The 19,072-nt window shown below is 54.5% G+C and overlaps 2 protein-coding genes and 1 long non-coding RNA gene across 8 annotated transcripts; 2 read left to right on the top strand and 1 right to left on the bottom strand.

Moving 5' to 3' along the window:
* The first annotated feature begins 254 nt into the window (after positions 1 to 254).
* Positions 255 to 5,935, top strand: HAGHL (hydroxyacylglutathione hydrolase like). Of its 6 annotated transcripts, none has more exons than XM_077186687.1 (8): positions 835 to 1,014; positions 1,715 to 1,779; positions 1,884 to 2,001; positions 2,459 to 2,594; positions 2,704 to 2,843; positions 3,174 to 3,275; positions 3,361 to 3,440; positions 4,116 to 5,935. In XM_077186687.1, the coding sequence occupies exons 1-8, from the start codon at positions 910 to 912 to the stop codon at positions 4,279 to 4,281; spliced, it is 912 nt and encodes a 303-aa protein (XP_077042802.1). In that variant the 5' UTR covers positions 835 to 909; the 3' UTR covers positions 4,282 to 5,935. The 6 variants fall into 6 exon arrangements, with proteins under 6 accessions (XP_054499356.2, XP_054499354.2, XP_054499355.2 ...); XM_054643382.2 differs by having other exon boundaries at positions 837 to 1,014; positions 2,486 to 2,594; XM_054643383.2 differs by having other exon boundaries at positions 839 to 1,014; positions 2,486 to 2,594; positions 2,740 to 2,843.
* On the bottom strand, positions 5,896 to 17,335 carry CIAO3 (cytosolic iron-sulfur assembly component 3). The gene is made up of 11 exons (XM_054643386.2): positions 17,181 to 17,335; positions 15,330 to 15,425; positions 14,124 to 14,267; positions 13,361 to 13,493; positions 12,618 to 12,752; positions 12,223 to 12,341; positions 10,851 to 10,980; positions 10,574 to 10,646; positions 8,945 to 9,079; positions 7,819 to 7,976; positions 5,896 to 7,067 (listed from the first exon to the last, which is right to left on the bottom strand). Exons 1-11 carry the CDS (start codon positions 17,244 to 17,246, stop codon positions 6,829 to 6,831), a joined length of 1,428 nt encoding a protein of 475 aa, XP_054499361.1. The 5' UTR covers positions 17,247 to 17,335; the 3' UTR covers positions 5,896 to 6,828.
* Positions 13,489 to 18,228, top strand: LOC143695333 (uncharacterized). The gene is made up of 2 exons (XR_013184434.1): positions 13,489 to 13,693; positions 13,795 to 18,228. It is a non-coding gene; the product is annotated as an uncharacterized LOC143695333 (long non-coding RNA).
* The last annotated feature ends 844 nt before the right edge of the window (positions 18,229 to 19,072 follow it).

Here is a 19,072-nt window from a genome sequence, read left to right on the forward strand (position 1 = left end):
GGCTGCAGAATCCCTGAGGGAGCTGGGCAGGGGCTGCAGAATCCCTGAGGGAGCCGGGCAGGGGCTGGGGCTGGAGCAAAGGAGGCTCAGGGGCCCTTGTGGCTCTGCACAGCTCCTGCCAGGAGGGCACAGCCGGGGGGGTCGGGCTCTGCTCCAGGGAACAGGGACAGGAGCAGAGGGAACGGCCTCAGGCTGGGCCAGGGCAGCTCAGGGTGGGATTTTAGGGAAAATTCCTTCCTGGAAACGCTGCCCAGCCCTGGCACAGCTGCCCAGGGCAGGGGTGGAGTCCCCATCCCTGAGGGGATTTGACAGCCCTGTGCATGTGGCACTTGGGGACGTGGGACAGTGCTGGCTTTGGTTTCGGGGGGAATGGTTGGATTCTGTCTCAGAGGACTTTACCAGCCTCAACAATTCCATGTGGGGGCCATGGCCAGCCCTGCCCCAGCCCTGGGGATGCTCAGCTCAGCTCAGCTCTGCTCCCGGTGCCTTTGGGGCTTCCCGCACTCGGGGTGGGACCCTGTCCCTGGGGCAGAGACCCTGCGGGACCCCCCTGCAGCAGCTCCAGTGTCCGGCACCGCTCTGCACCTTCTGTCCCCGCTGCTGCGTCCCTCCAGTGCCACCAGTGCCAGCCCCCCCATCCCTCCCCTTGTCCCCGCGGGCCCGGGGGGCGGGCAGGGGCCGATTTTGGGGACAGAGCTGAGGGTTCCCCTCCTTCCTGCACGCCGGGGGTGTCAGGGTGTGCCCAGGCTGGCACAGGGGCCGTCCCCGTGTCCCCCGTGTCCCGCTGTGGCCATGGCGGGGCCGTGCGGGCTGTGCCCGCCCCACGCTGCGTGACCCGCCCCGCACACGCGGGGACCGCCCCGGGGGTGGCGCTGGGGACGCGCCGGGGTCCCGCAGCCTCCCGGGGCCATGAAGGTGAAGGTGATCTCCGTGCTGGAGGACAACTACATGTACCTGGTGATCGAGGAGAGCACCCGGCACGCCCTGGCCGTGGACGCCGCGGTCCCCAAGCGGGTGAGCGGGTCCGGGGAGTGGCGGTGGCTCCATGGCCGGGTATCCGTGGGACATCCCCGGGCAGGGCAGAGCCCCCGTGCCCTGGCTGTGGCTGGGACCCCTGCCCTGCCTTGCCCTGCCCTGTCCGGGCTCCGCGGGGTCCCCGGGCCGTGCCGCGCCCGCAGCGAGCGGGATCCCCCCAGAGCCAGCCCCGGGCAGGGTGACCCTATGGGCACCCCCCCTTTCCAGGGCCGCCGTGCCCCCCGTGCCGCTGTGCCCGCTGTCCCCGGTGCCAGCCCTCCGCTGTCGCGGGTTTTCAGCGTTCCGTGCTGACTCGGGCATTTCCTTCCTCCCGGAGCCGGAGCAGCTCCCGGCCCTGGGTGTTGAGCTGGCATCGGAGCCTCCTGGCTGCCGAGCGGGGCTGGCAGTGCCCTCGGCCAGGGTGGGTGGCACGGCCGCCGTGTCCCTGCCGCGGCGGTGGCACTGTGCTGTCCTCTGTGCCTTCCCTAAGAAAGCACCGGCCGAAAATGCCCCCATGGCCGCGGTGCCATGCCCCTGCTCCAGGCAGGGTCACGCCTTTGTCCCACCCTCAGCCGGTGGCTCCTCAGGGGGCGCTTTTGGGGGATCGCCCTGCCTGGTGGCACAGGGGACAGGTCACTGTGTGGGTGTGGGTGTGTGTCACCTCCCCTGCCCTCTCACCGCTGCTCTGGGTCCCTTTCAGCTGCTGGAGATCATCAGGAAGGAGGACGTGGTGCTCAGGGCCATCCTCACCACCCACCACCACTGGTAGGTGTGACCCGCTCGGGGTGGCCGTGTCCCCATGGGGACGGTGCCCAGTCCCAGTCCCAAACCCATTTCCATTCCCAATCCCAGTCCCTGCTCTGCCCTAGGGACCACGCCAGGGGCAATGAGGAGCTGGCCCAGCTGCTGCCAGGCCTGCAGGTGTTCGGGGCTGACGAGCGCATCGGGGCCCTCACACACAGGGTCAGCCATGGCCAGGAGCTCTCGGTGAGGGCCTGCAGGGCTGGGGACACCGGGCATGGACCCACACACGGCTCCTGCTGCTGCATGGGGTGGTGGGGTGGTCCTTGCTGGGGGCCAGTGGGGAGCAGAGTGGGGTGGTCACACTGTCCCCAGTGGGGAAGAGAATGGGGTGGTCACACTGTCCCCAGTGGGGTTGTTGCACTGTCCCCAGTGGTCCCCAGTGGGGTTGGTGCTGCTGGGCCATGCTCAGCACTTGGTGTCCTGGGGTGGGTGCAGATGTGGCCCCACAGATTCCAGGAACCTCATCCCAATCCCAGCCTGTTTGGGGTTGTGCTGCAGGCTCTCACCCTCTCCTGGGGCTGGGTCCCAAATGCCATCAGAGCAGACACAGCTGGACCCACCCAAAGCCCCCTCAGATCTGGGGCCTGCTGGGCCCCAGGCAGGCGTGGGGAGGTCTGGGGGCTCTGTTTGTCCCCCTCAGGAGGACCCTGACCCTCTGTCCCCCCAGTTTGGGACCATCAGGGTGAGGTGTCTCTTCACGCCGTGCCACACCTCGGGCCACATGTGCTACTTCATGTGGGAGGACAATTCCCCGGATGCTCCCGCTCTGTTCTCAGGTACCCCCCTGCCCACGTGCCCCCCGTGGCTTTTGGGGACACACTCCCTGTGTGCTGCCTGTCCCCACACTCAGCACTGCTGGGGTGACCCAGGCACCCCCATTCCCAGCCTTGGGGCCCCTCGGTGCCCACCCCTGTCCCACAGGTGACACCCTGTTCGTGGGGGGCTGCGGGCAGTTCTTCGAGGGCACAGCGGAGCAGATGCACACCAACCTCACCCAGATCCTGGGCACCCTGCCCAAGGACACGGTGAGTGTCCCCTCCCAGCCTGGGGGGGCTCCTGGGGCTGGGAGGGGGCTCAGAGCAGGGATCTGGGCTGGGACAGGGATCTGGGGCTCAGGGCAGGGATGTGGGGCTGGGACAGGGATCTGGGGCTCAGGACAGGGATCCTGGGCTCAGGACATGGATCTGGGGCTTGGGGCAGGGATCCTGGGATCAGGGCAGGGATCCCAGGCTGGGACAGGGATCTGGGGCTGAGGACAGGGATCTGGGGCTGGGACAGGGATCTGGGGCTCGGGGCAGGGATCTGGGGCTGGGACCTGCCCTTGGAGAAGGTCTGATGCCCGCTGCCTCCTGCAGAAAATTTTCTGTGGCCACGAATGCACCGTCAGAAACCTCAAATTCGCCTTGAAGGTGGAGCCAGAGAATGAAGTGGTGAAGGAGAAGCTGGCGTGGGCCAAAGTAAGTGACGGTGCCCCCTGTGCCAGGGGGGCTGGGGTGTGGGATGGCAGTGGGACACCTTTGGACACCTTTGTTCCCCTGGCAGCAGAGGGATGATGAGGACCTGCCCACGGTGCCCTCCACGCTGCAGGAGGAGTTCCTGTACAACCCCTTCCTGCGGGTCACGTAAGCACTGCGGGCTCTGCCCCAAACCTGCTCCCCTTCCCCTCCTGCACCATCCCTGCTCCCAAAACCCTCCTGCCTCAAATCTGCTCCCAAAACCCTCCTTGAACCATCCCCTCCCAAAACCCTGCTGGGAAATCCCAGCCCGGGGACAGGGGAGGCTGCCCGGACACGGGGTCACCCCAGAGCCCCCGTGTGCCCCAGCAGAGCCAGCACAGGGTGGCAGTGCCCAGTGTCCATGTGTCCCATTGCCCATCCCAGCACAGGGTGGCAGTGCCCACTGTCCATGTGTCCATCCTAGCACAGGGTGGCAGTGCCCACTGTCCGTGTGCCCACTGTCCATCCCAGCACAGGGTGGCAGTGCCCACTGTCCTGCTGTCCATCCTAGCACAGGGTGGCAGTGCCCACTGTCCATGTGCCCCATTGTCCATCCCAGCACAGGGTGGCAGTGCCCACTGTCCATGTGCCCACTGTCCATCCTAGCACAGGGTGGCAGTGCCCACTGTCCGTGTGCCCCATTGCCCATCCCAGCACAGGGTGGCAGTGCCCACTGTCCATGTGCCCCATTGTCCATCCCAGCACAGGGTGGCAGTGCCCACTGTCCGTGTGCCCCATTGCCCATGCCAGGCCAGGCGTGTCCCCGGTGTCCCCAGGGCTCACAGGGCTGTCCCCCTGCAGGGAGGAGGCCGTGCAGAGGTTCACGGGCAGGACAGACCCCGTGGAGGTGCTGAGGGCTCTGCGCTCCCACAGGGACAACTTCAAGAAGCCCAAGGAGAGGCCCAACCCCCAGGCCATGCTGGCCTTTCACTGGGGGCTCTTTGGGCCCTTCCTGGAGAAGAAGTGACAGCCCCGAGGTGCCAGGGCTCCCTCCTGGCTGGGCCCAGCTCAGCTTGGCTCCCAGCTGGATTTTGGGGCTGGATTTTCTCTTTCAGCTGCTTGTGTGAGGCTGCTCTGCTCTGCTCTGCTCCCCCCTGGCTCCTGGGGTTCCTGTGCAGCTCCTGGATCCCTTTGGGGGGATCCCAGGCTGTGGGACCCCCCCCTTGGGGCTGGGGTGCTGGCAGAGGGTCAGGCTTGGAGCAGGGGGCAGTGCCAGTTTTGGGGAGCTGCCATGGAAGGAGCCAGGGCTGCTCAGGACTGTGGTGCTGTGCCCATGGAGCCCCTGCCTGCCCTGCATCCCCATCCAGGGCTGCTGTGATGTGGCTTTGGGGACTCCTGGGACCCCTCCTGGCCCTGCCTGTCCTGCTCCAGCCCCTCTGGCCCAGTGTCCTGCCTGATGGACACTGGGACGTCACTGGTGTCACCAGAACCCACCCAGCTCCAGCCCTGTGCTGACAAATCCCCCATCACAGCAGTTTGGGTGGGTTTTCCCTCTCTTTTTTCCCTATTTTCCAGTAGGTCCCACAGGGATTTGTGGCCCAGTGGCTGCCCTGGGGAGCCCTTGGGGTGTCCAGGTGGAGCAGGGTCAGACCCAGCAGGGATTTCCCAAGGGGGGCAGAGTTCAGGCAGCCAAGACCAAAGTGCTGCCAGGCATCCCTTTCTGCTTTTTGCTTTTTCCAAGACAAAAACTGGGAAACACTCGGTGCCAACTCCATGGACTTTGCCTTGTCAAGAGCCAGGGAGCAGCTGGGGCTCCACAGCCTCCACTTTGTGCAAAATCAGGGCTGTGTTTTATTTATTTTTGTCTGAGAAAGGAGCAGAGTTTTATTTGCAGCTGTGGGGAAGCACTTCACACCACTGAAGTCATTCCATTTTTTTTTTTTTTTTTGTGAAGAAAATGAGTGTTTGATGGCAGCTCCCAGCACTGGGACAGAGCTGATTTCAGGGATTTTCATGTGTGGACTGTGACTTTCTTTGTTGCCACTGGAGTCTGGTTTGGGGCTTTTTCCTGTGCTACAAACCAAGTTGTATTTTGGTTTTTTGTTTTTTTTTTTCCTTTTATTAAGTTATAGTTTGTATTTACTTGGCATGGAAGGGGAAGGATTTATCCAGCTGCAAAAGCTCCCTTGGTACCAGGGCCTGCATTCCCCAGTTCCCATGAAATGCTGGATTGTGGATGTCCCCTTTGGGATTCTGTTTCCCCTGGGAGCAGGGATGCCCCTGTGGGTGTGAACCAAAGCTGGGGCAGATCCCAGCTCCTCTGGTGCCAGCCAGGGAGCCCAGGGTGCCCCTCTGGGTGTGTTGGTGACCTGGGAACTGGGCAAGTGACCCCAAGGGCAGATCCCTGGGCATTTCATTCCTCAGCTCATTCAGCCTCACTGCATTTTGTGCATTTCTGGGCTGGATGTGCTGAGTCCAGCCTGGAGCCCCTCCCTGGCCATTCCCTGCTTCAGCCAAATCCCTGCATGGCACAGGGAATTCTCTGGAAGCACCACTTTGCTCCTCAGGAAGGAAGGGAGGGGGCAGCAGGGGGACATTGATGCCTTAGAACACTGTGAGGTCATGAATGATCAGCAACAGCTGAAAAATGGAAAGCTTTTAATTAAAAACATGAAAATTCACCATTTGCTCTGTGGATTCATTGGAACAAAGTGCAGAGGAGGCTCTGGTTCCTGGCAGCCCAAGGCCAGGGATTATTCTGTGGTAATTTCAGGATGTTATCCAGCTGTAAGTGCCTGTTTTGTCTGGATTTAGGGATATTATCCCTCAGGAAGTGGCTGCTGAGGGTGGGTAAATGTGACAATTCTGTCACTCCCTGCTGAGTGCTTCTTAGGAAGAAAACACAGAGAAGGAACTGCCCTTGGTAGAAATTATTATAATTTAAGGAAAAGGAATCACAGGGGTTTTGTTCAGCATTCACTCCAGTCCCTCTGCAGCCCCAGGGATGATCCCAGGCTTGGATCCCCTCTCTGAGGGCACTGCAGGGCAGTGAGAGGGAGAGCTCCAGGCCTCAGGGGACCTTTTCCAATGGGATGAGGCTGTTCCAGCAGGGGCAGGCACGGGCCTGAGTGCTGTGACAACCCAGCAAGGCCTGGGGGAGGAATACTGGGCTGAGACACAAAGCTCAGCCTGGAGCTGAGCTCTCAATCCTTGAGCTCCTCAGCTCTGGCAGCACCGGGGCTGTTCCACCAGCCTGGGACGTGTTTCTGCCTCTCTTGCTGTGTCCCTGTCACACTCTGGGGCTTATTCCATCACCTCAGATTTGGGGCTTATTCCATCACCTCAGATTTGGGGCTTATTCCATCACCTCAGATTTGGGGCTTATTCCCATCCCCTCCAGCTGGAGGAATGAGCACAGTGCCTTTCCCAGAGGCAGATTTGGGGTTTATTCCCATCCCATCCCCTCCAGCTGGAGGAATGAGCAGTGCCAGGCACTTTGCCAGAGGCAGGAGCTGCCCAGAGTCCCTGGAGGGTCAGTTCAGAAGGCACTGAGGCTCCCCTGGCAGGGCAGCTCTCACCATTTGATGCTGAGGGCAGAGCTGGCTCTCTCCACAGCGTGGTACTGCGTGTGCAGCACCTGCAGGGCCCTCTCTGAGCCCCAGCCCCCCAGCCAGTGCTCATAGAGCTCCCTCACAGCCTGGTTTTCCTCTGGCACCTCTGCCCTCAGGGATTCATACAACCTCTCCACCTGCTGCAGCTCCTCCTTGCTGGATTCCCCCTCCAGTTTGATCTGCCCTCCTCCATTCAGACAGCCTGGGGGGAAAAGAAAAACCAGAAATGAAGAACTTCAGCTGGGAAAACATCCTCAGAAATTCCAGGTCATTTATCCTGCTCCTGCAAACAGCTGCAGGGATGAAAACACCCAGAGATGGAGGTGCCCTCCCAGTTATCTGCCAGCAGCAGGGCCACAGGGCAGGGAGATGGGGGCTGGCTCCAGCTGGGGCTCTGCCTGCTCTTATCTCTTATCTGCTGCCCCAGGAGGGAGCCTGAGCCCAGCCCAGGTGAGCCCAGCCTTGCAGGCTGAGCTGCAGGAAAGGGAGAAGTGCCTGGGATGAGTTCTGGGGGCTGGGAGGGCCCTTGGGAAGGAGCAGCTCCCAGAGGCAGCAGGGAGGGGCCCCTCAGGGGGCTCAGGCTGGCCCTGCTCCCAAGGGAGCCAGCAGCAGCACAAGGAAAAGGGAAGCAAATATTGAATATTCCTCCACCAGCCACAGCAGCATTTTCTGTAAGTGTGATGGCAGGTTGGGGCAATTTCAGGGGGAAAATCCCCTCAGGTACCAGAGCTCAGGAAATTCTCCTTAAAAGCAGTTAATTAATTAATTATGAAAATGTTGTGTGCTGGAATTCAACTGCAATTCTTTAAATCCTGAGGAATTATTGGGATATATCCCCCCCTCCCCAAGCTGTGCTGGTGTGGCTGTCACAGCCCAAGGGGGTGAGGATTCTCCCTTTTCTCCTGTCTGGAATGCCCTGGAGCTCCCCCAGGCTGGAGTTGGGGCAGCCTCACCTGAGGGACAGGCCATGACCTCCACGTAGTGATAGGGGCACTTCCCTCTCTTGAGCTTCTGCACCAGGTTCTGGATGTTCCTGAACCCATAGGCCAGAGCAAAGTGGAGCAGGACCTGCCCATCCCTCTCCAGGGTCACCTCCTGGAAGTCCTTGTTCCTGAGGGAGCAGAGCACAGCAAGTGGCTTCTCCAAATCAGTTTCTATTTTAATCTTCAAGGGGCAAAACCCAAATTCTTTGTGAGTCTCACTGAAGGGCTGTCCCAGTTCTGGGCCATCCAAGGAAAACAGGAAGGAATTCCTTCCAGAGCCTTCCAGGATTGCTGGAGCCACCTGAGCAGAGTTTGCTGGAGGACACCTGTGCTGGATGAAGCCTGAAAAGCTCAGCACAGGGAGCCCCTCCCTGACAGACCTGAGATCCTTCAGCCAACATCAACTGGGGATTTTTGACTTCTCTGGATCATAAAACATGGGAACAAACCCTGACTGAGGATTCCAGATTTCTCAGGTTAGTGGGAATACCTGGTCCTGATAACAAAGTAAGTAATTTGATTTTTATCAAGTTTTTGAGACCGTTTTTTCTGCTTCTTAAACCAGGGAATCCTACAAAAAAATTGCTCATGATGGATATAATTAAATCCAAAGGACACATTAAATTAGAACTGGGAAGCCAGAAGGAATCTCAGGTGGATGAGCCTCAATGCTCAAACTCAGTGATTAATTCTGTGTTTCACTACAGTTAAACAGAGCCCCAAAGCCCTCCCACAAGGTTTTTTGGGATCAATAATCAGTGACCAATGTTCCTGATTGGCCTGATCCAAGGTGAGGGATCCCAGCTCCACGACAGCTCTGCCTTTTCAATTACTCTAAAACTTTATAATTATTCTAAAAGTTATCAGTGGGAGAATCCACCAGGCCAAACTCCAGGGTGTGGCTGGAGAAGGGGCTGGCATTCTCCCTGGAATTGGCTGATTTATTTAACATTGGCTGATTATTGCTGAGCAGCCGATCTCAGCCTGGACGCGAACTTTACCATCGGAAAAAAAAAACCCCAAAAACTCAGCCCATCAACAAGGAGAGAACTGTTGAGAAAAACCCAGAGTTCTCAGTGGGATTGCAGCTCCTTACTTGAGAGGTCTGTAGTGGATGGAGGCCCCGTGGATGCCGAAGAGCTGGCGGGCAGCGTGGGTGAAGATGTGCTCCAGGAACCCCCCTGAGCCCCCGCCGCGGTGTGAGCTCAGCTCCTCTGCAGCCCTGCCGAGCCTGGGGGCACAGCAGCAGCAGCACCTCAGAGCCTGGGGGCACACACACAGCCCCAGGGGGCCCCAGGGAGCCAAACTGCAGCTGCCCCCGAGCTCCAGCCTCTGCCCTGCTCCGGGCAATGAATGGTGCCATGGGGTGTGCCAGGGATGTGGCTGCTCCTGGAGCCCTGCAAGTGTCACAGGACAGGCAGGACAGGGCTGGGAGCAGCCTGGGATGGTGGAAGGGGTTGGGGTTGGATGGTGTTCAAGTCCTTCCCACCCAAACCATTCCAGGATTCCAGGATTCTCGAATTAATCCTCATTAATGGATGGATAACTCAGGGAGGAGCGGCCTGGAGCAGGCTGGGATGGTGGAAGGGGTTGGGGTTGGGGTTGGATGGTTTTCAAATCCTTCCCACTCAAGCCATTCCATATTCTCTAAATAATCATCATTAATGGATGGATAACTCAGGGAGGAGCAGCCTGGGACAGTGGAAGGTTGTTGTTTGCACTGGGTGTTTTGGTAATTTGGTTTTCTTACAGAAGGGGTTGGGGTTGGATGGTTTCCAAGTCCTTCCCACCCAAACCATTCCATATTCTCTAAATAATCATCATTAATGGATGGATAACTCAGGGAGGAGCAGCCTGGAGCAGCCTGGGACAGTGGAAGGTTGTTGTTTGCACTGGGTGTTTTGGTAATTTGGTTTTCTTACAGAAGGGGTTGGGGTTTGATGGTTTTCAAGTCCTTCCCACCCAAGCCATTCCAGGATCCTCTAATTAATTAATCCTCATTAACTGATGGGTAACTCAGGGAGGGGCTGCTGCTGAACCTCTCTGGTGTTCCAGTGCCAGGAGCTCTGGGATATTCCCTTGCCCTGAGCACAGGCAGCTCTGGGTGCTCAGTGCAGAGCCAGCCCTGCTGTCACCCCAGACCCCAAAATGTGCAGCTGGCCCTGGAGCAGAAGTTCCTCCTCAGCTCAACCACCCCAGTCCCATCTGACACGTCCTAAATGTCATTTTTCACCAACAGCCTCCTGCAGATTAACTGGGTGACCTAAATATTTGTTATTTCTGCTTTCATTCTGGGATCTTTGCAGTGGCTCTGCTAAGGAGGAGCAACAGCTTCTGCTTCAGGAAATTTTTAGCACTGGGACAGATTCTTGTCCTTCCCAAAGCCTGCAGCAGCTTTTTGTGGGATGAAAGGAGCTGGAGTGATTGTCCAGTGGAAATTCACCATATTCTGTACAAAAAATGTTTTAACTCCCAATTGTTCTGGTTCAAGTGACACAAGAAACCAAATCAAGGGCAAACACCCTTGTGTAAAACAGCAGGAAAAGGGGAATTCTGAACTCTCTGAATCCTGGAGGAAAGGGAATTCTGAACTCTCTGAATCCAGGAGGAAAGAGAATTCTGAACTCCCTAAATCCTGGAGGAAAAGGAACACAAAAAGGGGAATTCTGAACTCCCTAAATCCTGGAGGAAAGAGAACACGATTGAAATGGGATTTTGCTCTTACATGGTGTCCAGGGGAGAAGGATCTACATCTGACAGGGACACTCCTTCTTGCTCCAGCAGCTTCAGCACTTCCCCTAGGGCAGAACCAGGCACAAAGAGTTCTTATTTTTGGCAAACAAACCCCACAGAGTAGTCCCTAAACTGCACCTGCATTTTACCATAAATGTAAATATAGATCAATACCCAACCTCTGTCACAGACAAAGGGTTAGTGAAGCCAGGGAACACTGCAAGGCTCCCAGATTTGCTGGAATTGGGAATCTCCTGTGGCTCTCTTACCTGTGGTGATGACACAATCCACATCCCTGGTCTGGTATTCCTGGTTGAAGAAGTCTGGCCTGGAGGCCTCCAGCTTTTTGTCATAGCAGGGCATGACAGTGACGTGGTAGATCCTGTCAGGGGGCAGGTGCTGCAAGGGAGACAAGGCTGGGGCAGCCCAAATCCCCCTGGCCCCAGGGAGTGCATTCCAGGAGCAAAGGAGTGGGGGAAATGATGCCACTGTGCCTACTATGAATGAGTATTTGTGTGTTTAAATATTTAAATATTTGTGAGTCAATGAAATGATTTCTCTCCTAAAGCCAATTTTAGCTGCAGGCAGTGTCAGCAGTCAGGGACCTTCAGAGGTTTCAGGGAATCCTGGAATGGTTTGGGTTGGGAAGGACCTTAAACCCCAACACCTCCCACTGTCCCAGGCTGCTCCAGGCCCTGCCCAGCCTGGCCTTGGACATTCCAGGGATCCAGGGGCAGCCCCAGCTGCTCTGGGAATTCCATCCCAGCCCTTCCCCACCCTCCCAGGCAGGAATTCCTTCCCAACACCATCCAACCCCGTGTCCTGGCAGCCCAGGCCTTTGGGAATAATCTCTTTCCATCCCTCCTGAGGCTCCCTTCAGCTGCTGGAAGTTTCCCTCACTCTGGTGCAATGATCCAAGGTCAGGCAGAGAAGCCAATAATCCCTAATTAAGGCATTAGGGAATAAACTTCCTCCCTGCTCCCAAAGCTCAGCCCCTGGGGGCTTGATCTGGAATCCCACAGAACCTTAGGATCATCCAAGCAATGAACACAGGCTGAGCAATCAGGTCACTGACCCTGGGCCATTCTTTCAGTCTCTTGTGCCAAACATTCCCAGAAATTGCCAAATTTTGTCCCAAATCTGCAGCTGCCTCATGCAAGTGTCCCAGGCAGTAATCCCCTCAAGAAATCCCAGGGGGTGCTGCAGCCCCTTGCTGGCTGTGGGGATCTCCAGCTCCCACCTGGGAAGATTCCAGGGGTTCCAGGCTGAGGACAGCAGCAGAACATGAGGCTGGGAATGAGGGATCATTTTGGATCTGCACCTAAGCCCCCACTGCAGCCTTGGCTTGGGTCACTTCTTTGAAATTATTCACCAAATTTAAACAACAATGGCACAAAGACACTGAAAATAAGGTTCCTCAGCTCTCCCAAATAATTCAGAGGCTTTAATTTAATTAGCCCATGCTCAGTGTTCTACCCTAATTACTACTCATTAGCTAAGGCAGAAGTGAGGAAGATTTGTGCCTTCTGCAAGGCAATACTGACCCTTAAATGTGCATTACACAGCAAATTTATAAATAATCAGCCTGAAGTGTTGAATTGGAGGAGTTCTGCAGTGAGAAGAGCATTTTTAGAGCTGTACCTGCTGCTCTGCAAAGTAGCCCTTGACCAGGGAGCCCATGACCTGCTGGGGGGATTTGGTGGTGCTGATGTGGGGGATGATGAAGCTGCCGTGGGTTTTCTCTGCATAGCAGATCCAGCCTGCAAGGAACATCACCCAGAAATACAATTAAAAAACAAGAACAGGCCTTCACTCTGCCCATTCTCCCCAAACCCCGGGTTTAGTGCCATTCTCAGCCTCAGCTCAGCACAGAAAGCAAAGCAAGTGTCAGCCCAGATTGATCTTAAGGTGTCTCACCACTGCTTTAGCACCAAAATCTGTGCTGTGAGGAGAATCATGCTGCAGGTAAGAACATCCATCTGCAGCTTTCTGAGCAGCTGCTGGATTGGGGATTGCAGCTGGAGCTGCAGGCATACCTGGGCAGGCAGAGGCCAGCATGGGCAGGGCCTTTTTGTCCTCTGCTTGTCTCTGGAAGCGCCTCACAAACTCCTGCTGGCTCTCCAGGAGGCTGAAGTTCCTGGAGAAGGTTGTGTCAAACACGTGGTGCACACCTGGGCAGGACAGCAGCTGGGTTAAAAACCTCAGCATACAGCAAAATACAGCAAAAAACCTCCCACTTCAACCAGGGGCAAGCTCAGATGCAGGGCCCTGCAGTTGGCAGGGGACATTTTTCAGCAGGGGAAGAGGAGGAAAGGTGACAGGAGAGGTGGAAATGTAAAATGTTAAATTGTTTTCAGTGGTTCTTTATAGGTTTTATGGACTGTGGAATGGTTTGGGGTGGAAAGAGCCTCAAGGCTCAGCCAGTTCCACAGGCAGGGGCATCTCCCACTATCCCAGGGTGATCCAAGCTGGCCCTGGACACTTCCAGGGATCCAGGAGCAGCCTCAGCTTCTCTGGGAATCTGTGCCAGGGCCTGCCCACCCTTCCAGCCAGGAATTCCTTCCCAACATGGCATCTGTCCCTGCCCTCTGGCAGTTTAAATCCCTTCCCTTGCCCTCCTACCCTTACAAAAAAATCCCTGCCCCTCCTTTTCCCAAGCTTTCCTCCCCTCTCTCCAAGCTCATCGTGGGACTGAAATTTTGGCCAGCCTGGAATCCCTGTGGGGGTTAAATCCCTTTAACCTGTGCTCAGCCCAGAGAGCAGCAAAGCCCACACTTGCCTAAGCCCTTGAGGAAGGTGGTCAGCTTCTGGGCTGTCTCCAGCAGCCCCAGTTTGCACCTTGCAGCCAGGGAGGCTCTGGACTGGGGGGACACAGAAACCACCACCAGCTTCTGCTCGTGGGCAGCAGCAGCCTGGAAAACAGCAAACAACCCCAAAGTGGCAGAGCTGGCAGCACAACAGAGCTCACCCTGAGGCAGGAACCTGCACCAAACCCTTGAAATATGAGAATAAACCCCAAAGTGGCAGAGCTGGCAGCACCACAGAGCTCCCCAGGCTCACCCTGAGGCAGGAACCTGCACAAAATCCTTGAAAAATGAGAATAAACCCCAAAGTGGCAGAGCTGGCAGCACCACAGAGCTCCTCAGGCTCACCCTGAGGCAGGAATTGACACCAAACCCTTGAAAAATGAGAAAAAACCCCAAAGTGGCAGAGCTGGCAGAGCTGGCAGCACCACAGAGCTCACCCTGAGGCAGGAACCTGCACTAAATCCTTGAAAAATGAGAAACAACCCCAAAGTGTGGCACAGGCAGAGCTGGCAGCACCACAGAGCTCACCCTGAGGCAGGAACCTGCACCAAACCCTTGAAATATGAGAAACAACCCCAAAGTGGCAGAGCTGGCAGCACCACAGAGCTCCTCAGGCTCACCTTCACAACTTTAAAAATGAGAAGCAGCCCCAGGAGTGCAGTGGGGTCTGAGGGCTCAGGAATTCCCTTTTCCTGTGGATTTTCCCCCTTTTCCTGCAGGGTGAGTGGGACCCACCTTGTTGAGGGCCAGCACCTTGCAGAGCTCCCCGTGGCTCTGCTGGCTCACCAGGACACTCTCAGCTGAGGTGATGCAGCCACTGCAGGCCAGGCAATCATTCAGGGTGATCTTGGCCTTCTCCAGCTTTTGGGCTTCCCCATCCTACAAAAAAAAACAACAAAAAACCAAAAAACCCAGAGCAGGCTGAGTTCTGACCCCAGAAATTAAGGAGGAGCTTCCCCACTTTGTTACAAATAATGAAGATGTTGTTCTTTTGATTTTTACATCTTTATTTTAATGAGATGAGGACAAAGCCACCTGAATTTGGCTGCTTTTAATGAGATTATTTGGCACAGCAAAGGGGATTTCATCCCAGACTCTGGAAGGAAATATTTCCCTTCTATCTGCCCTGAATAATTTGAATTTCCCAAGAGATTCTCCTCTAATCATCACTCCTCAGTAAAGCCAGGAATAGACCAGGAAATGAGGCACTATTAACATTTTAAAATAAGGAACCAGGCTCCTTTGGAAGTGCTGTGCCCTCCTTTTTTTAAATCAAAATCTGCCTCAAGTTCCAAGTTCCATTCCCAGAGGGATTCCCAGCCTGGTTAACTGAGAAGTGCCAACTTCTTTTGGTGAAAATAGGAAAAATTCAGCCTGAATTCTGGAAGCTTCTGAATGCCTCAAGCTTTTAAAGAAATAATTTGAAATTTTTTTTTAAAATCAAATACAATTTATTAAAAATATCTTGATTAAATCTCTGAGTGAGCACAAGGACATTGTTACAACCAACCTGGAACTGCCAATCCTTAAATATTGATAAAATAAATAAACTTTTCATCTTATCTGTTCTCTTATGAAAACCATCACCAATTAATAGCAATTAATAGCAGTGTTTCTGAGTATAAAAAACTGGAATAAATTGGAATTACTGATTATAAAATGACTGCTTAGAAAATAATTTATAAATTAAAATGCTGATAAATTGAAGTTTAATACAATCTCAGCTTATCTGCTCTTATATTAATAATCAGTAATTAATGCCAGCGTTTCAGAGCATAAAAGTGGCACAAAATTGGAATTATTGATTACAAATTAAAAAGAAAAAAAAAACAGGAATGCTGACAGCACCTCTTTGAGGCATTAAATGGATGTAGATAATTAAATTACTTAAAGTACACTGATTTTTCTGGGTTTTTTCCAGTGAACAAAGACCCCACGTACCTGATTGACCTGGAAATAGCTTCCATCAGCTTCAATTCTGATCTTGGCTGCTGCTTTTCCAGGCTTTTTGTCCACTTTGACAGGCTTGATGCATTCCTGAAAGAGCAGCAGAACCTGGAGGTGAGGAGCTGAGCAAGGCAGAGGGGATTGATAAAAAATCAACATTGAGGATTGGATGAAAACTAAATATGGGGGATTGAATAAAAAATAAATATTAGGGAATTGGATAAAAAAATAAATATAGGGGATTGGATAAAAAATAAATATTGGGGATTGGATAAAAAATAAATATAGGGGATTGGATAAAAAATAAATATTGGGGATTGATAAATAAATATAGGGGATTCAATAAAAATCAATATTGGGGATTGGATAAAAAAATATTGGGGACGGAATAAAAATAAATATAGGGGATTGAATAAAAATAAATATAGGGATTGAATAAAAAATAAATATAGGGATTGAATAAAAATATAGGGGATTCAATAAAAAATAAATATTAGGAGTTAAATTTTAAAAAATAGGGGATTCAATAAAAAAATAAATATAGGAGATTGGATAAAAAATAAATAGAGGGGATTAAAAAAATTGGGAATTAAATTAAAAAAATAGGGGATTCAATGAAAAATAAATCTAGGGGATTGAATAAAAAATAAAGAACTCAAGGGATCAAAGAGTAGCTCTGGATCCTGCCCCTCAATCCAGGCTGGAATTTCCCCGAGTTTCTCTCAGCCCTGCCAGAGGGATGTGGGGCAGAGGCTGTGTCCTGCTCACCCCCTGGGAACAGGAGGAACAATTCTCCAGCATCATCCCAGCCCAGCCCAGCTCTGCTGCTCCTCAGCAGCTCTGGAGCTGTGGCAGGAACAGCCACCCCTTCCTCCTCCTCCTCCTCCTCCTCCTCCTCCTGCTGCTGCCCAGGTCCCAGCTCAGCTGCAGGGAGGTGCCCGTGCCCAGCCCAGCTGCCTTTGGGGACAGAAAGGGCTCAGTGCCACCCTGCCCTGGTGCCCCAGCACGAGTCCCAGGGGGTTTCTGGATTTTATCCTGATTTTATCCTGATTTTATCCTGATTTACCCCTGACTCCGTGTCCTGCTTCTCCTTTGAGGCTCCCCTAAACGAATCCCCCGGCAGGAACCCCTCACTCAGATCCTTCACTCAGAACAAAGGCAGGGCTGGTTTTTCCCGGAGGAATTCCCTTACAAACCCAAACCCAGGGAAAATTCACCGTTTTGGGGTTTGCTATTGCCCTGCCCATAGTCCCAGCTCGGTTCTTCAGCCGTGCTTCTCAGCAAACACAGGACAGAAATCTGGATATAAATCCTGGATATGAATCTGGATATAACCTGGATATAAATCCTGGATATGAATCTGGATATGAATCTGGGTATGGATCCTGGGTATGAATCTGGATCTAAATCCTGGGTATGAATCCTGGACATAATCTGGATATGAATCCAGGATAGAAATCCTGGATATGAATCCTGGATATAAATCCTGGGTACGAATTCTGGATATAAATCTGGATATGAATCCTGGATGTGAATTTGGATACAAATCCTGGGTAAGAATCTGGATACAAATCCAGGACTGACATCTCGGGTGTGACCCCACAGTGACTCCCAGTGTCCCAGTGACCCCACGGTGTCCCACAGTGTCCCCGCGGTGTCCCCGAGCCCTGCCCCGGCCCTGTGGCTGGATCAACTCCCAGCCCTCATTTCCGCCCAGCAGCGGGAGGGGTTTGATGGCCGGGCACGGCCCCGTGCGGCGACACCGAGGGGCAGAGGCTGAGGTGGCACCGCCGCCTCCCCTCAGGGCCCACCCCGGGAGTCCCCGCGGGTCCCCGGCGCTGTCACCTGCGAGGGGGCGATGAAATCGTCCAGATCCGTCAGCTGCAGCACCCCGCTGAAGCGCGCCGCCATGGCTGCCGCAAAGCGAGCCGTGTGTCGTGACACGGGACTGCCACACCGCCGGAAAGCGAGCCGTGTGTCGTGACACGGGACTGCCACACCGCCGGAAAGCGAGCCGTGTGTCGTGACACGGGACTACAGCACCGCCGGAAAGCGAGCCGTGTGTCGTGACACGGGACTGCCACACCGCCAGAAAGCAAGCTGTGTGTCGTGACACGGGACTACAGCACCGCCGGAAAGCGAGGCGTGTGTCGTGACACGGGACTGCAGCACCGCTGGAAAGCGAGCTGTGTGTCGTGACACGGGACTGCCACACTGCCGGAAAGCGACCTGTGTGTCGTGACACGGGACTACAGCACGGCCGGAAAGCGACCCGTGTGTCGTGACATGGGACTACAGCACGGCCAGAAAGCGAGCCGTGTGTCGTGACACGGGACTACAGCACCGCCGGAAAGCGAGCTGTGTGTCGTGACATGGGACTACAGCACCACTGCAAGGCGAGCTGTGTGTTGTGACACGGGACTACAGCACCGCCGCCAACCGAGCCGTGTGTCGTGACGTGGGACTACAGCACCGCCGCAAAGCGAGCTGTGTGTTGTGACATGGGACTACAGCACCAGTGCAAAGCAAGCCACGTGTCGTGACAAGGGATGGCCACACTGGCGCAAAGCGAGCCGCATGTCGTGACACGGGACTACAGCACCACTGCAAGGCAAGCTGCGTGTCATGACACGGGACTACAGCACCGTCACAAGGCAAACCGCGTGTCGTGACACAGGACTACAGCACCGCCGCCAAGCGAGCAGCCACATCGTGACACGGGACTGCCACACCGCTGCAAAGTGAACAGCGGCACTCACTGTTGTAAAAGCGCTCGCAATCACAATATGTTTTTTATTTTTGCTCTGTAAATATCAACTTTTTGGAATAAACTGATACTGTAAAAGGTCTTTTGGCGTTATAAGCAAATAAAAAAGTGTCAGCGCTAGGAAAATTTGGTGTAATTCCTCTTCTTTCAGGCGCTGGGGGGTGTTGAGAATCTCCTGCCTCAAGGGGATCTGAAAATTAAATTAAAAAAAAAAAAAAAAGGTACAAAATGAGGGGAATTCCCTGCAGCTGCTGGGCCCAGCCAGGTGCTCAGAGGGTGCTTAAGGAGCACATTTAGGGTGGGGAACATTTGGGGTTTTGGCAGAGTGGGAGGCAGGGAGTAGCTGAGGTTTGTTCTGATCTTTGGGACTGGGCTGTGCAGGACCTGGCACCCACTGCAGGTGACTCTGTGCACACACTTTTTATATTTATATCTTTTTATATTTATGCATATAGCTATGTTTATATTTTAAGTTTCTATTCATATATTTCATGTTTATATTGATATTTATTTACATTTCCCTCTCTATTTCTATTTCTCCCCCAGCAGGTTAAGCTGCCCTGCCCACCCCCAGGTGCCAGCTTTGCCCTCCCAAGCTGGGCACACCCCGCGCTCCTTTTCCTGGATTTCCTTGTGCTGGGAGTGAGGAATGAGGCAATTCCAGCCAAAAGAGGGTCCCCAGCAGGAGCTGCAGCATTTGGGGTGCTCCCAGCACCTCTCCCTGTGGGGACAAATCCCAACTGCTGGGCTGGGGGCTCTGGGGAGCCTGGCAGGAGATCCATGGGGTGGGATGGGATGGGATCCATGAGATGGGGATGGGGTTGGTTCTATGGAATCTGATCCATGGGATGGAATGGAGTAGGATGGGAAGGGATCCATGGGATGGAATGGAGTAGGATGGGATGGGATCCATGGGATGGAATAGGATGGGATGGGATCCATGAGATGGGGATGGGGTGGGTTCCATGGA

The sequence above is a fragment of the Agelaius phoeniceus genome, chromosome 16 (assembly GCF_051311805.1).
Source record: "Agelaius phoeniceus isolate bAgePho1 chromosome 16, bAgePho1.hap1, whole genome shotgun sequence".
NCBI classification, from domain to species: domain Eukaryota; kingdom Metazoa; phylum Chordata; class Aves; order Passeriformes; family Icteridae; genus Agelaius; species Agelaius phoeniceus.

Excerpts from the sequence above, each read along its gene's own strand:
- CIAO3 (XM_054643386.2), bottom strand. The coding sequence starts at position 17,246 with ATGGCGGCGCGCTTCAGCGGGGTGCTGCAGCTGACGGATCTGGACGAT. Across the intron at positions 9,080-10,573 it reads CCTTCTCCCCTGGACACCAT|GCTCGGCAGGGCTGCAGAGG; the intron begins GTAAGAGCAAAA and ends CTGTGCCCCCAG. Across the intron at positions 7,977-8,944 it reads ATCCACTACAGACCTCTCAA|GAACAAGGACTTCCAGGAGG; the intron begins GTAAGGAGCTGC and ends CTGCTCCCTCAG.
- HAGHL (XM_054643379.2), top strand. The coding sequence starts at position 321 with ATGTGGCACTTGGGGACGTGGGACAGTGCTGGCTTTGGTTTCGGGGGG. Across the intron at positions 2,844-3,173 it reads GCACCCTGCCCAAGGACACG|AAAATTTTCTGTGGCCACGA; the intron begins GTGAGTGTCCCC and ends TGCCTCCTGCAG. Across the intron at positions 3,276-3,360 it reads AGAAGCTGGCGTGGGCCAAA|CAGAGGGATGATGAGGACCT; the intron begins GTAAGTGACGGT and ends TTCCCCTGGCAG.